The sequence below is a fragment of the Neltuma alba genome, unplaced genomic scaffold (genome assembly GCF_004799145.2).
Source record: "Neltuma alba isolate B1F8T4 unplaced genomic scaffold, ASM479914v2 tig00011831_pilon, whole genome shotgun sequence".
NCBI lineage: Eukaryota > Viridiplantae > Streptophyta > Magnoliopsida > Fabales > Fabaceae > Neltuma > Neltuma alba.
Window position 1 is genome coordinate 46995 of NW_021636442.1, and position 11523 is coordinate 58517.

Below are 11523 nucleotides of genomic sequence, written 5' to 3' on the forward strand. Positions count from 1 at the left end.
TAAATAGCATCGGAAGAGCATTGGCCAAGAAATTTTCCAAAATAGATACCACATTTTTGGAACATTTTCGAACATTTATGAATGGAGACAAGACTTTATTCGGGGGGCTGAATGCTGATCCCTCTTCCCTCCCAACCTACCGAATGAATCACAAATCTCCACGTGTAAACCTCTTCCTTTTTTGAATTTTTTTTTGGCCTGAACGTGTAAGCCTCTTTCGAAGGACACAACCTTTTCACCTGACGTCGGATCTCCCACTTGTGTTTCTCCCTCTCAACCATCCTTCTCCGAATTTCCTAGTCGTTCGATCACTCTTTTTGTCTTCGCCTTCCCTTACGTCGTCGTCTCTCTCTCTCTCTCTCTCTCTTTCTCTCCCCTCAAATCGGTCCCTCCCCGATCCCGTTCTGGTCTTCTACTTCGAGAAGCGAGGCCAACTTCGATCGTGAGCTCCAGAATTCTCCAAGAATTATTGACAATGCGGAATTCTGAGAATTTTCTCGGACATGGTGCTTGAGATTGCTGGTGACTTCATGATCCTACGACGTTGTGTTCGCGATGACTGATGATCAGGTCACTTAGCTGACGTCGATCTCGGGGAAGCATAGCAATCATTCAGTTTCACGAGATATTTTGTTGGAATCAGTCAGTTGGAAATTATTGTTTTGTATAATAGATATTTTTTTGGAGTTCGTTGGTTTGTATATTATTTTGGAGTCGAAAGAGTGGGAGCTTGGCCTTCAACTTCGTTTTGAGTATCACGATGTCGTCGAAGGTTGTCTATGAAGGCTGGATGGTGAGGTATGGCCGGCGAAAAATTGGCCGATCGTTTATTCACATGAGATATTTCGTGCTCGAGCCGCGGCTGCTAGCTTATTACAAAAGGAAGCCACAAGATAATCAGGTAATTTGACCATTTTCCTGATATTCTGTCTACTTTTGTTCAGGTAGAAAACGATGTTCTCCGCCCCTTTACCAATTTCAGACTTATGATAAAGTTGCCGGAGCTCTGTTTTTCTTTCGGTTATTCTCAGAAAGGGAGAATGACAACTTCTTGGAGTGGATTTTTTATCGGTATTTTAAAAACCTTCTGTATAAAAGATAGGCAAGACAAGTACATTTTTTTTAGATAACAGTGTAGATGTAAGCATATATTTCGGCTATTACAAATTATGCTTTCTAATTTCTTCTCTTTCCTTCTTCTGGGATGAGCCGCCCCCTTTTTGTGTTTTTTTTTTTGGGGGGGGGGTGTTAACTATGATATCAAACTGAACTGTTTGTTTATGTTTACTAGGTTCCTATTAAAACAATGTTGATTGATGGCAACTGTAGAGTGGAGGATAGAGGCTTGAAGACCCATCATGGACATGTGAGTTCTGAAATCTTTTTAATTATTGCTTTCTGATTGAGTATTTTTAATATAGCAATGGATACTGCAGGAATCCACTGCTCCTGAAACGATCCATTAATATTCAACTACACTTATTATATGCCAATGTAATTCCAAAAGTAATTGTTGGTTTGCAACATTTCTGCTACAGTGATGTGTAGAGTTTAATGCCATTTGGGAGTAGGAATATTCTCAATGGCAACTAGTGCATTATAGGAATGAGAGGCAATGTTATAAACTGATACGTGTGGCATACTGCATGAAAGGACAATCCATCAAACGTCAAATGTCATGCAGTTTGGCAAAAATGAAGAAAAAAGGCTTTCAACATTATAAAGTTCTGAGATGAGAAGTTTCTTTGACATGGTTGATACTCTGAACTTTTTGTAGTAGAATATAATTGTTTCGATTTTGATCTAAATAAGCATTAATAGTTGAGTATTTTAGCTGCATGAGTGGAATCACTGCACTTTCTTTTTTACCAAAGGAACTACTGCACTTCTGCATTTTTTATTTGCATGCTGTGGCTTAGTTCTACTGGAGCCAGCTGCAGCGAATTTTTTTATTATTAATCTTGTATATGCTTTATGCAAACTCTTACTGATAACTTACATCAGCAGCCTTCTGCTGTTATGAGGTATTCAATTTCACCTGTTGATGTATGCAATTTCCAGTGGTTAGGTAACCCCCTATGTTTAAGAGAAGGAAAATGAATTTTAAGAATAATTTTTTTTTTGGTTATTCTAAAGTTGAACAACAATTTGACCGCATGCTCTTTTTTGAGTGGCATGTTCTGTATTTTGTTAATCCTCTTTGCACTTACCTCCATTGAAGCTAATTTGAGACTTTGAGTTGTATATTTACCACATTGTTTTCCTATATATCCTTTTACCTTTATTTATTTTCTTCTTTGCAGATGGTTTACGTTTTGTCTGTTTACAACAAGAAAGAGAAACATCATCGAATTACAGTGAGTGGATTTATTTCTCATACATTTTACCAGCACGCACACACGACACACTTATAAATTAAATTGTTGTGCCAGTAAGGTTGTCTAACTTGGTTTATTTCAAACTGTTAAGTTTGTGTGAAAATATATTGCGATTAGTGTTGTGTGCATATTTTTAGTTGGGTTCCTGTTGCAGATGGCAGCATTTAACATACAAGAGGCCCTAATGTGGAAGGAAAAAATTGAATATGTAATTGATCAGGTATGTTATATCCATTTGCATCACTCAAGTATGCATGAGCATTATCTGTATTATTGAATTCTGATTAGACTTCATTTTGATATATTTGGTTGAAAAGTTAAAAAAAAAAAAAAGAAGGCAATTTGCTTTATACATTGCTGAAAAGTTTGTATGTTATTTTGTACATTCATCTTGTTAGGTTGTATTTTTCTATTGTGTTGATTGATGCTATTGAACTCTCAATTTGTGCAGCATCAGGGTGCACAGCCTTCAAATGGTAACAAATATATTTCTTTTGAGTACAAATCGGGGATGGATAATGGGAGAACAGCTTCATCCTCTGACCATGAAAGCCAGTAAATACTTTCGGCATTGCTTTCTCTGCTTTCATATTAAAGAGGGCAATTCTCAGATGTGTTTTTCGGTAGCTTTTACATTAGTTGTTTATCTCCCTATGGTGATCATTTAGTTATGTCCATCTTCCTTCAGATTGTATTGTTTCATTCCATAAGTACATTCTTTGGAGATCCAACTGCTATAATCCATTGAAATATAAACATGAGTTAATTATCTTTATGAATTTTTGATTGCCCCCACCTAGTGGTATAAGGGTTGTTGTTGTTGTTGTATGAAATTTTTTATTGCATTGCCAGGAACAGTTGCTGCACTTTAAGTTATTCTGTGTGACGCCAATAAAATCATGTATTTATTCTTATGTGTTTGTGCTGATCAGTTTATTTTTTCTTCTCTCCTCAGCTTCAGTGCTCCAGAAGATGAAGAGGACACTCATCCAAATTTGCTAAGGAGGACAACGATTGGAAATGGTTACTTTATATTTCTTTGGCTTTTGGCTGACCATTACTTTGATGTAATTGCTTTTTAAACTTTTTGTTTTCGAGCTGCAGGTCCCCCAGAATCAGTTTTGGACTGGACAAGAGAAGTAGACTCAGATTTGTCAAATCAGAATAATAACCAAGCGTTTTCAAGAAAGCATTGGCGTCTTCTTCAATGCCAAAATGGTATGTTATAGTTGTTTTTATTCTAAAGTAATTTATTGCATGGGTGTCAGGACTGAATTAACCCACTGACTTAATTTGGTTCTTCATTGATTGGCTACTTGCGATGGTAGATACTGATAATTGGTTTCCTTCCCGAAATTTGCAGGACTTCGCATTTTTGAAGAGCTTCTTGAAGTTGATTACCTTGTAAGGAATTTTTCTGTGTTGCTTTGTTTGAATGGTGTGGTTTTACGATTTCAAAGGATTTGTAGTGAAACACCAATAACAGTTTATTCTTCATGCAGCCAAGGACGTGTAGTAGGGCAATGAAGGCTGTAGGTGTCGTGGAAGCAACATGTGAAGAAATTTTTGGGCTGGTGATGAGCATGGATGGAACGCGGTTTGAGTAGGTGTTTCACCTTGCAATTATGTTTTTGCTTGGTGCCATTGGTTTATGATAACCTGGAGGTTTTTGGAAAATGATTTTGACAAAATGTTTGGATCCTGGACACTAAATTGTTTCTGAGATTGTTTTCTGGTATCAGTTCATTTTAGAACTTCAAATTCTAGCATTCAGATTATAGAGCATCTTAAGCCTATTATGTTTGCAAGTATGTTGAGCTGGCTCTTGCTAATGAAATTTGCTTTGTTTTTTAGAAATATAACTCAGATACACGCATACAGCCTACATTTTGATACTATATTCTTATTAAATTCAGGTATATAAAACGCAATTAATTTGGGTTGGAGTTATTGATTGAATTATTTGATTTGTATGTAGCTAGGATTTTAGTATATAATATATACATGGTTAACTGTTTACTTGCATGTTCATTTTTGGTCTTTAACTGGACACCTATAACTTATTAATTCATGTTTGGATACCTTTATATCTGTGATTTGTGCCCCTAAACTCTCTCTTTTAGACGGCCTAGAATTGCTCAAGCCATTAAAAAAAAAAAAAAAAACCTTCTCTTTACCTAGTGCCAGCAGAATTGCTCTTGGGCACTGTAGATGCTGAGCATGCCGTTATGTTCTGATGAAGAATTTTGGATGAGAGAAAAGGATTTCTTTAGTGCCAGACATGTGATGCTCCAAAATTCTGGAAAAATTATGATATTCTCATATTGTTTGAATGCCTGCAGGTGGGATTGCACTTTCCATTCTGGTAGTTTGGTTGAGGAGGTGGATGGGCATACTGCAATACTTTATCATAGACTTCAGCTTGACTGGTTTCCAATGTAAAGTTTCCTCAATCTAATTAGTTTATTTTTCCTCCATCTCAATGTTATTTCACTTGGTTGTTGATAGAGGACAGAGCTTTGTGCAATTCATGTAGTTGACCTCATTTAGTGGGATAAAGTTTTGTTATTGCTGTTATTGTTGTTTCTTCTTCTTTCAATGCTATTTTAGTGTGGCAGGGCTTTTGTTGGTGCATTGTTTTACCCAGGACAATTAAACCTATATTTATACCTCCATATCCATTAAAATTTCAATGCTTGTATATGATAATATGTTTTAGAATTGTAAACAAACTAAAGTTATTTGCTGTATCAACCTTAAGTGCTTTGTTTTTATAGTTGACATTTAGGATTAAAGATGTATGAAAAATGGGAAAGCTTGCATACTTGTGGTGTTAACTAACATATACGTTGTGGTAGCTTCCTTCCCTCTTGTATCGAAACTGGATAACTCAGAACAAAATATATAATCCCCCATGAAGATGACAACTCTACTGATAATAAACTAAGAAGATGATTCTTAAACCTTTGGAAGTCCCACTTAATTTGTCATACTTAACCTTCAATGATATATAGGTTTCTCAACACTTGTGACTTTCCTCTCTATCTCATACAAGTTGTTCCTAATGCATGCCATTGCAGGTTTGTCTGGCCGCGTGATCTTTGCTATGTACGCTATTGGCGCCGAAATGACGATGGAAGTTACGGTATGGTACTTGCTTCAGGCTAAAATATCCACCATCTGTTTCTTGCTTGAGGAGGTGACATTGAGAATTCTTTTTGTAGTTGTTTTGTTTCGATCCCGAGAGCATGAGAATTGTGGTCCACAGCCAGGCTGGGTTCGGGCCCATATTGAGAGTAAGACCAATCTTGTTAAAAGTTCAACATAGTGGAATTGGTTCAGATCTTGGAATGACAAATACCCTTGTCTCCCTCCCTGTTTTGGATAATGATATCATTGTTTGTCCAATATCAAATTTCCATTTTTTACTCCGTGCAAGTGTGTGAAATGTTTCAATTACCGAAGAGGTTAAGTTGAACCGGGTGCAATACCTATTATTTGCACTTTTCATAACTACTTCTGTCAGTTTGAAACTCTTTTTGAAAGAAGATTTATTTTCCTTTTACATATGATTATTACCAGTATGCCCTTAATAGATCAAAAGGTTATATTCTTATTCTTTTCTTTAACTTAATCCTTGTTTCAATTGAATCCATCTCATGTAAAATCATAGTATGCTATGTTGGATTTTTTAACTTTATAAATTGTTTGCCCAGGCGGTGGATTCAATATTTCCCCATTAAAACCTCGAAATGGGAGGCCAAGGACACAAGTTCAGCATCTTATGCAGATTGACTTGAAGGGATGGGGTGTGGGTTACCTATCTGCATTTCAGCAGCATTGTCTCCTTCAAATGTTGAATAGTGTTGCTGGTGAGTTTCTTTTGCTACTTGTGCGGTTTGAAATCTTACAGAACATCACTACTATCCTGTTCCTTTTGTGGTAAGGTCAGGGGATGGAGTAAATGAATAATGGATGGTAGATAAGAATTACCACTATAAGTTATACGAAATTTTGCTTGGTTTAGAGTAACTATTGGTTCCAGTTTTTGAGGAAGTCATGGATTACTTTTGTGTTGCATTTATGGATCTGAATAGTGCCTAGTATTCTTTGGTCTCAAAAGTAATAGCTGAAGCTATTTGAGAATTTTTAATTATGCTCTTGAGCAAGAACACTGTATTGATACTGATTATTTCTGTCTGTATTTTTATGGTGATGTTAGCATTTACTTTGAATTTGGTTGTCTCTTTTATTCTTTCGGGATTTCATGAGTTGTGCAGATGCTAAGACTAGTGGATAAAGGGAAGAAGGACTGCCTTTAACTAGTTGTATTTTTGTTTTTATGCATTTTTCAATTACATGATCTCTTTATGGCCCTGTAAATTTGCTCTGCTGACCTTTTGTGTGTGCCAATATTATTTTGGACAGGTTTGCGTGAATGGTTTGCCCAGACAGATGAAAGAAATGCTCCTCCTCGAATTCCTGTTATGGTTAATATGTCTTCGGCATCCAATAATTTAAAGAAGGGTCAGAAATCACATGATTCTTCTGCTCATCCTGCATCCTCCCTGGATCTAATGAATGCTGCAAATAGAAATTCTGTCATCATGGATGAATACTCTGATGAAGATGAAGATTTTCAAATAGCAGAATCCGAACAAGAGGTTGTATTTGTAATCCCATCTATTTAACTATGGCGTTTACTTATTAAATTCAAAGCTTGATTTTTTTTTCTTTCCAGGCATATGCAAGTGGGCTAGAGAATGACGTAAAGAAAACAGGTGGCATTTTATGATACATTTGTTTTGTTTTTTCAGATATTTTGTAATGATAAACATTAGTGATGTGAAGAAGCAAATCTAATCATAATTTTTTCTTGAACCAAAGCCTTGGAAGAAGAACCGGAAGATAAAATCGACTTGTCATGGTTCTCGGGTAACCTACGGCGTGATGATCGTGACAATGCCCGTGACTGCTGGAATATTTCTGATGGAAACAATTTTAGAGTACGGAGCAAGCATTTTTTCCATGACAAGTCAAAGGTATTCGATTTTTCTTATTATTCTATTCATGAAACAAAATTTATCACTTGGTTGACATTTTCTTGTACCTTCACGTTGAATTGTAAAGATTCCTGCTGGGAAACATCTTATGGATCTTGTTGCCGTTGACTGGTTCAAGGACACAAAAAGAATGGACCACGTGGCTAGGCGTCAGGGATGTGCTGCCCAAGTGAGTACTAGAAAAGCATTTCTCATTTACATTTTTTTTTTGGGGGTATGAATTGAAGATTCAAACTGTTGAATGACCCATTGCATCTGTTTGATAAAGGGTAAATGACAATCATATTTCTGAGCCTTAAAGAGGTCTCTCTCTGGTTTGGAGTTTCACAGACGAAACTCTCCTCTCAATAAGTTTTGTTTGACAAACTTAATGGGTAGAAGAAATTACTGGCATGCCCATAAATGTGGCTACAAAAAGTATCATAGAAGGCCCGTTTCTTCACGAACCCATATCTTCAAATCTGCCATCTTTTCCAAAACCCTCCTAGTCATTGTCTCCTGTTCTTCCATTCCTTCAGAAATGTTGCCTTTTGGTCTTGTTTTCAAGTGAGAAAAGGAGACTGACAACTGTTCTTATTCACACAATGGGTAACATATGTCAAAAGTATTGCAATGTCCTCCTATGTTAAGTTTTTAGCATGCATTTGGCATTGCTAATTCTTATCTTTGGTTCTGTGGCTCTAGAGGCTATTAAATACAAAACAATATGGTGCATGATTATGTGTATGGAAATTAATAATAGTTAAGTAAAAGACAATAGTTGGATTATGAGTTTCATTGGTTTGCCTTTAAACGACAACAACAAGCCTTATCCCATTAAGTAGGATCGGCTATCATTGTGTTATATCAACAACCAAATCTTTAGGTAGGTTTGCTGCTAAACAATCTAGATCTATTTTCTTAAATTATGATAGTGGATGGGGACCCAACTGGGAGGAATTTTGCTGTTGTAACAGATCATGAATAAGTGATTCAGTCTTTATTAACCTCAGTCTTCTGCTTTGCTGCAACTTCCCAAACCAGAAATCAGAAAGCATACTCGTTTTACTTTTTATTTGAAGACTCTTTACTTGAACTGTAAAAAGGGAAGCCAATAATGAACATTATTTATTAAATTGAATTTTTTTTTTTGGGTATGTGTATATTTGTACCTGAACCTTACGTATTGCTTTTGAAATTTGTATAATCATGCTTTTTAAAGAATATCAGTAGAATAATCATTTTACACTTTTGTGCATGAGAACTAGCAGTGCATGGTAAATGTATTTGCATTTTATAATTGTTTTACATTGTATTATATGATAATTAGTTATTGATTATTGATTTTCGTTACCTTTTAGGATTCTTTTAAAAAGTCTTGTTCTTTTGGTGTTTATGTAGGTTGCATCAGAAAAGGGACTTTTCTCTATCGTCATCAATCTTCAGGTGAGAGTTAACTTTCAACAAAGGATTTAGTTCTGAAAGTGTTTGAATGCATGCTGTTTGATTTGCAGGTGCCTGGGTCAACACACTACAGTATGGTATTCTATTTTGTGACAAAAGAGTTAGTTTCTGGATCCCTCTTGCAACGTTTTGTTGATGGTGATGATGAATTCCGAAATAGCAGATTCAAACTCATACCATCAGTCCCAAAGGTGCTTGTTGACTTTTGTCATTGGTGTATTGGACCTTTTTTATCTGTCATGGTGGTGTTGGTGGTCTAACTACTAGCGCATTGTAAATTGTCGGTTCTTTGAGTAGCTATCGCTTCTGCATCCAGCGATGCTCTTATGTCTTTATACGAGCACATCATATTTGTGTGTCAAAAATTTAATCTATTAAGCAAATACCTGCGAGTAGTTTTTGCTATAATTTTTAATACACTCCTCGAAAGGCTGTTGGGCTTGAGGTATGTATAAAGCATAGGCCCACCATACCTTTGCTACGTAGTACTGGGTGACACTAAGGCCGTGTTTGGTACGCAGGATTGGGAGTGTGAAGAAATAGCAAATAAGATGAACATCTGGCTCTTGCAACATTCAGATTGATTCTAGGGAGCTATTTCTTGCGTGCATGATTTATGTAATAGAGTTGATTTTGCCTAAACTCCAGAGCTAAATTCTAAACGACCAAAGTAGTATGATGCCCTTTCCAGTGGTTAGAACTGAGTTGAGTTTGTTATGAGAAGAAATTCTTTAAGTTTGCTATGTAACCAGGTTTTTGTTCACCTTTGTTCTGTCAGTTTAACCCTTTTACAAGACTCTTGATGGGCTAATGCTCATATTCCGTCAATCTGTCTTTTAACAAAATGTAGGGCTCATGGATTGTGCGACAAAGTGTTGGGAGTACACCTTGTTTACTTGGAAAGGCAGTTGATATCAACTATATTCGTGGCCCCAAGTATTTAGAAGTAAAATATCTTTCAAATCTCTCTCTCTCTCTCTCACGCGCACACACACAAACACACATTTACGTTGCAGGAAGTTACCTTATCAATGGTGAACAGTTTTCTTGTTTAATTATTGGTTAATCAATGGCTTCTATTTGTAGATTGATGTTGATATTGGATCTTCTACTGTTGCTAATGGAGTTTTGGGGCTTGTAGTTGGTGTAATTACAACATTGGTGGTCGACATGGCATTTCTTGTACAGGTACACTTTTTGGAGTGGTGAATTTTAGTACTGCATATCTAATTTAGTAATGGTGATTAAATCGGTGCGGCTGGACTTGATTGATCTTTTGTTACAGTTATCGTTGACTTCACTTTGATGCTTATTCTCTTTTGCCAAATACCCGATTTTAGTTAAATATACTTGTGTGGATCTAATGTAGGATTTGCCATATTTCGTATGACAACTCCAGCCCTGAAAACTACAAGATATTGAAAACTGCAATTTTCTCTGATATTATGTAAAATTTAAGAATAGAAATATGATGATTGACTTGCACACTGTTGGAAATCACACACTATGATAGCCCCCCTCTCTGATGTTTATAATAGTATGTAGATAGAGATTAAGTTCCCGCTGAAATAAGGATCCACACAAGGAAAAGCACTTGCCATTCGTTGGTTATTAGGGGCATCCCGAAAACATCCAGGTTATAAACTGAAGATAATGATATAGGATAACTCAAGACTCTTAAAGAATAATCAACTAAAACTCTAGATGATGATAAACTCTGGATAAAGAAAAACTCTAGATGCATCAATTCTGATTCAGACAGGCTTCTCATCAATATGGTGTCCACTGGGTAGAAATGCATTATGAGACGTGGTTTGAAGAGGGAAGGGGATTAGGGAAGGGATTCTGATAACTAGTCTTTTGCCATTCTTAGTTACAGTTTGCCCTTAATGTTGGGTCTGACTGAAGCTTGCGGCTTTGGGTTTAAGAACCGACTTAACGGGGTTAGCCATATTGACAGATCATTTGTATCCTCTAATGACCTTGCTGTGAAATGGGGTGACATATTTGTTCCTATTAACAGGCAAATACCACAGATGAATTGCCGGAGCGGCTTATCGGTGCTGTTCGTATTTCGCATTTGATGCTCTCATCTGCCATTGTTCCCAAACTGGATTCTGATCATGAGTGACCACAATTTTATTATTCTCAGGAAATAATTTGTTTGTACTTTGTAAGGTGCATCTATACCGTTTCAATTCAATTTTTTTACTGGGATGTAGCTCCAGTGTTCCCTTATTGGGTTTTCACATGGGATAGAAGAGGAATTCTTTCGCCCTTTTGTTGTTCATGTAAGTTGTAAGCTTTTTGAAATACCGGATTATCTCAATATCTTGTTATTTTGTGAACTCTCCTCTGACAACCCTTTTTTTCCCCCCTCCATTTCAAGCAAAAGAGGAAGATTTAAAATTATTATATTAATTGCATTTCTTATTTATAACTTGATTAATACAAGAGTTAACATACATTTGTTTAATGCTTTACTCAAACGATCATTGAAAGGGATTAAATTTAATTAACTAGCTTAAAAATGTATAATGTGTGTATTGAAAGAGACAAGAGTTAGAATTTATAAATTAGATTGTCACCTGGCAAAAAGAAGTGAATTTATTCGGGTATCATAGCATGAAGATTTCTGC

At 36.2% G+C, this 11523-nt stretch overlaps 1 protein-coding gene across 3 annotated transcripts; it reads left to right on the forward strand.

The window, feature by feature from the left end:
* The first annotated feature begins 341 nt into the window (after positions 1–341).
* On the forward strand, positions 342–11232 carry LOC114718345 (protein ENHANCED DISEASE RESISTANCE 2). Of its 3 annotated transcripts, none has more exons than XM_028903645.1 (22): positions 342–901; positions 1292–1366; positions 2304–2357; positions 2533–2598; positions 2830–2933; positions 3340–3401; positions 3483–3596; positions 3742–3782; positions 3881–3981; positions 4721–4816; positions 5459–5523; positions 5603–5674; positions 6095–6250; positions 6807–7042; positions 7120–7159; positions 7266–7420; positions 7509–7610; positions 8822–8866; positions 8935–9075; positions 9735–9830; positions 9971–10072; positions 10908–11232. In XM_028903645.1, exons 1-22 carry the CDS (start codon positions 761–763, stop codon positions 11013–11015), a joined length of 2172 nt encoding a protein of 723 aa, XP_028759478.1. In that variant the 5' UTR covers positions 342–760; the 3' UTR covers positions 11016–11232. The 3 variants fall into 3 exon arrangements, with proteins under 3 accessions (XP_028759478.1, XP_028759477.1, XP_028759479.1); XM_028903644.1 differs by having other exon boundaries at positions 343–901; positions 3334–3401; XM_028903646.1 differs by lacking the exon at positions 342–901 and adding an exon at positions 1539–1753 and having other exon boundaries at positions 1290–1366; positions 3334–3401.
* The last annotated feature ends 291 nt before the right edge of the window (positions 11233–11523 follow it).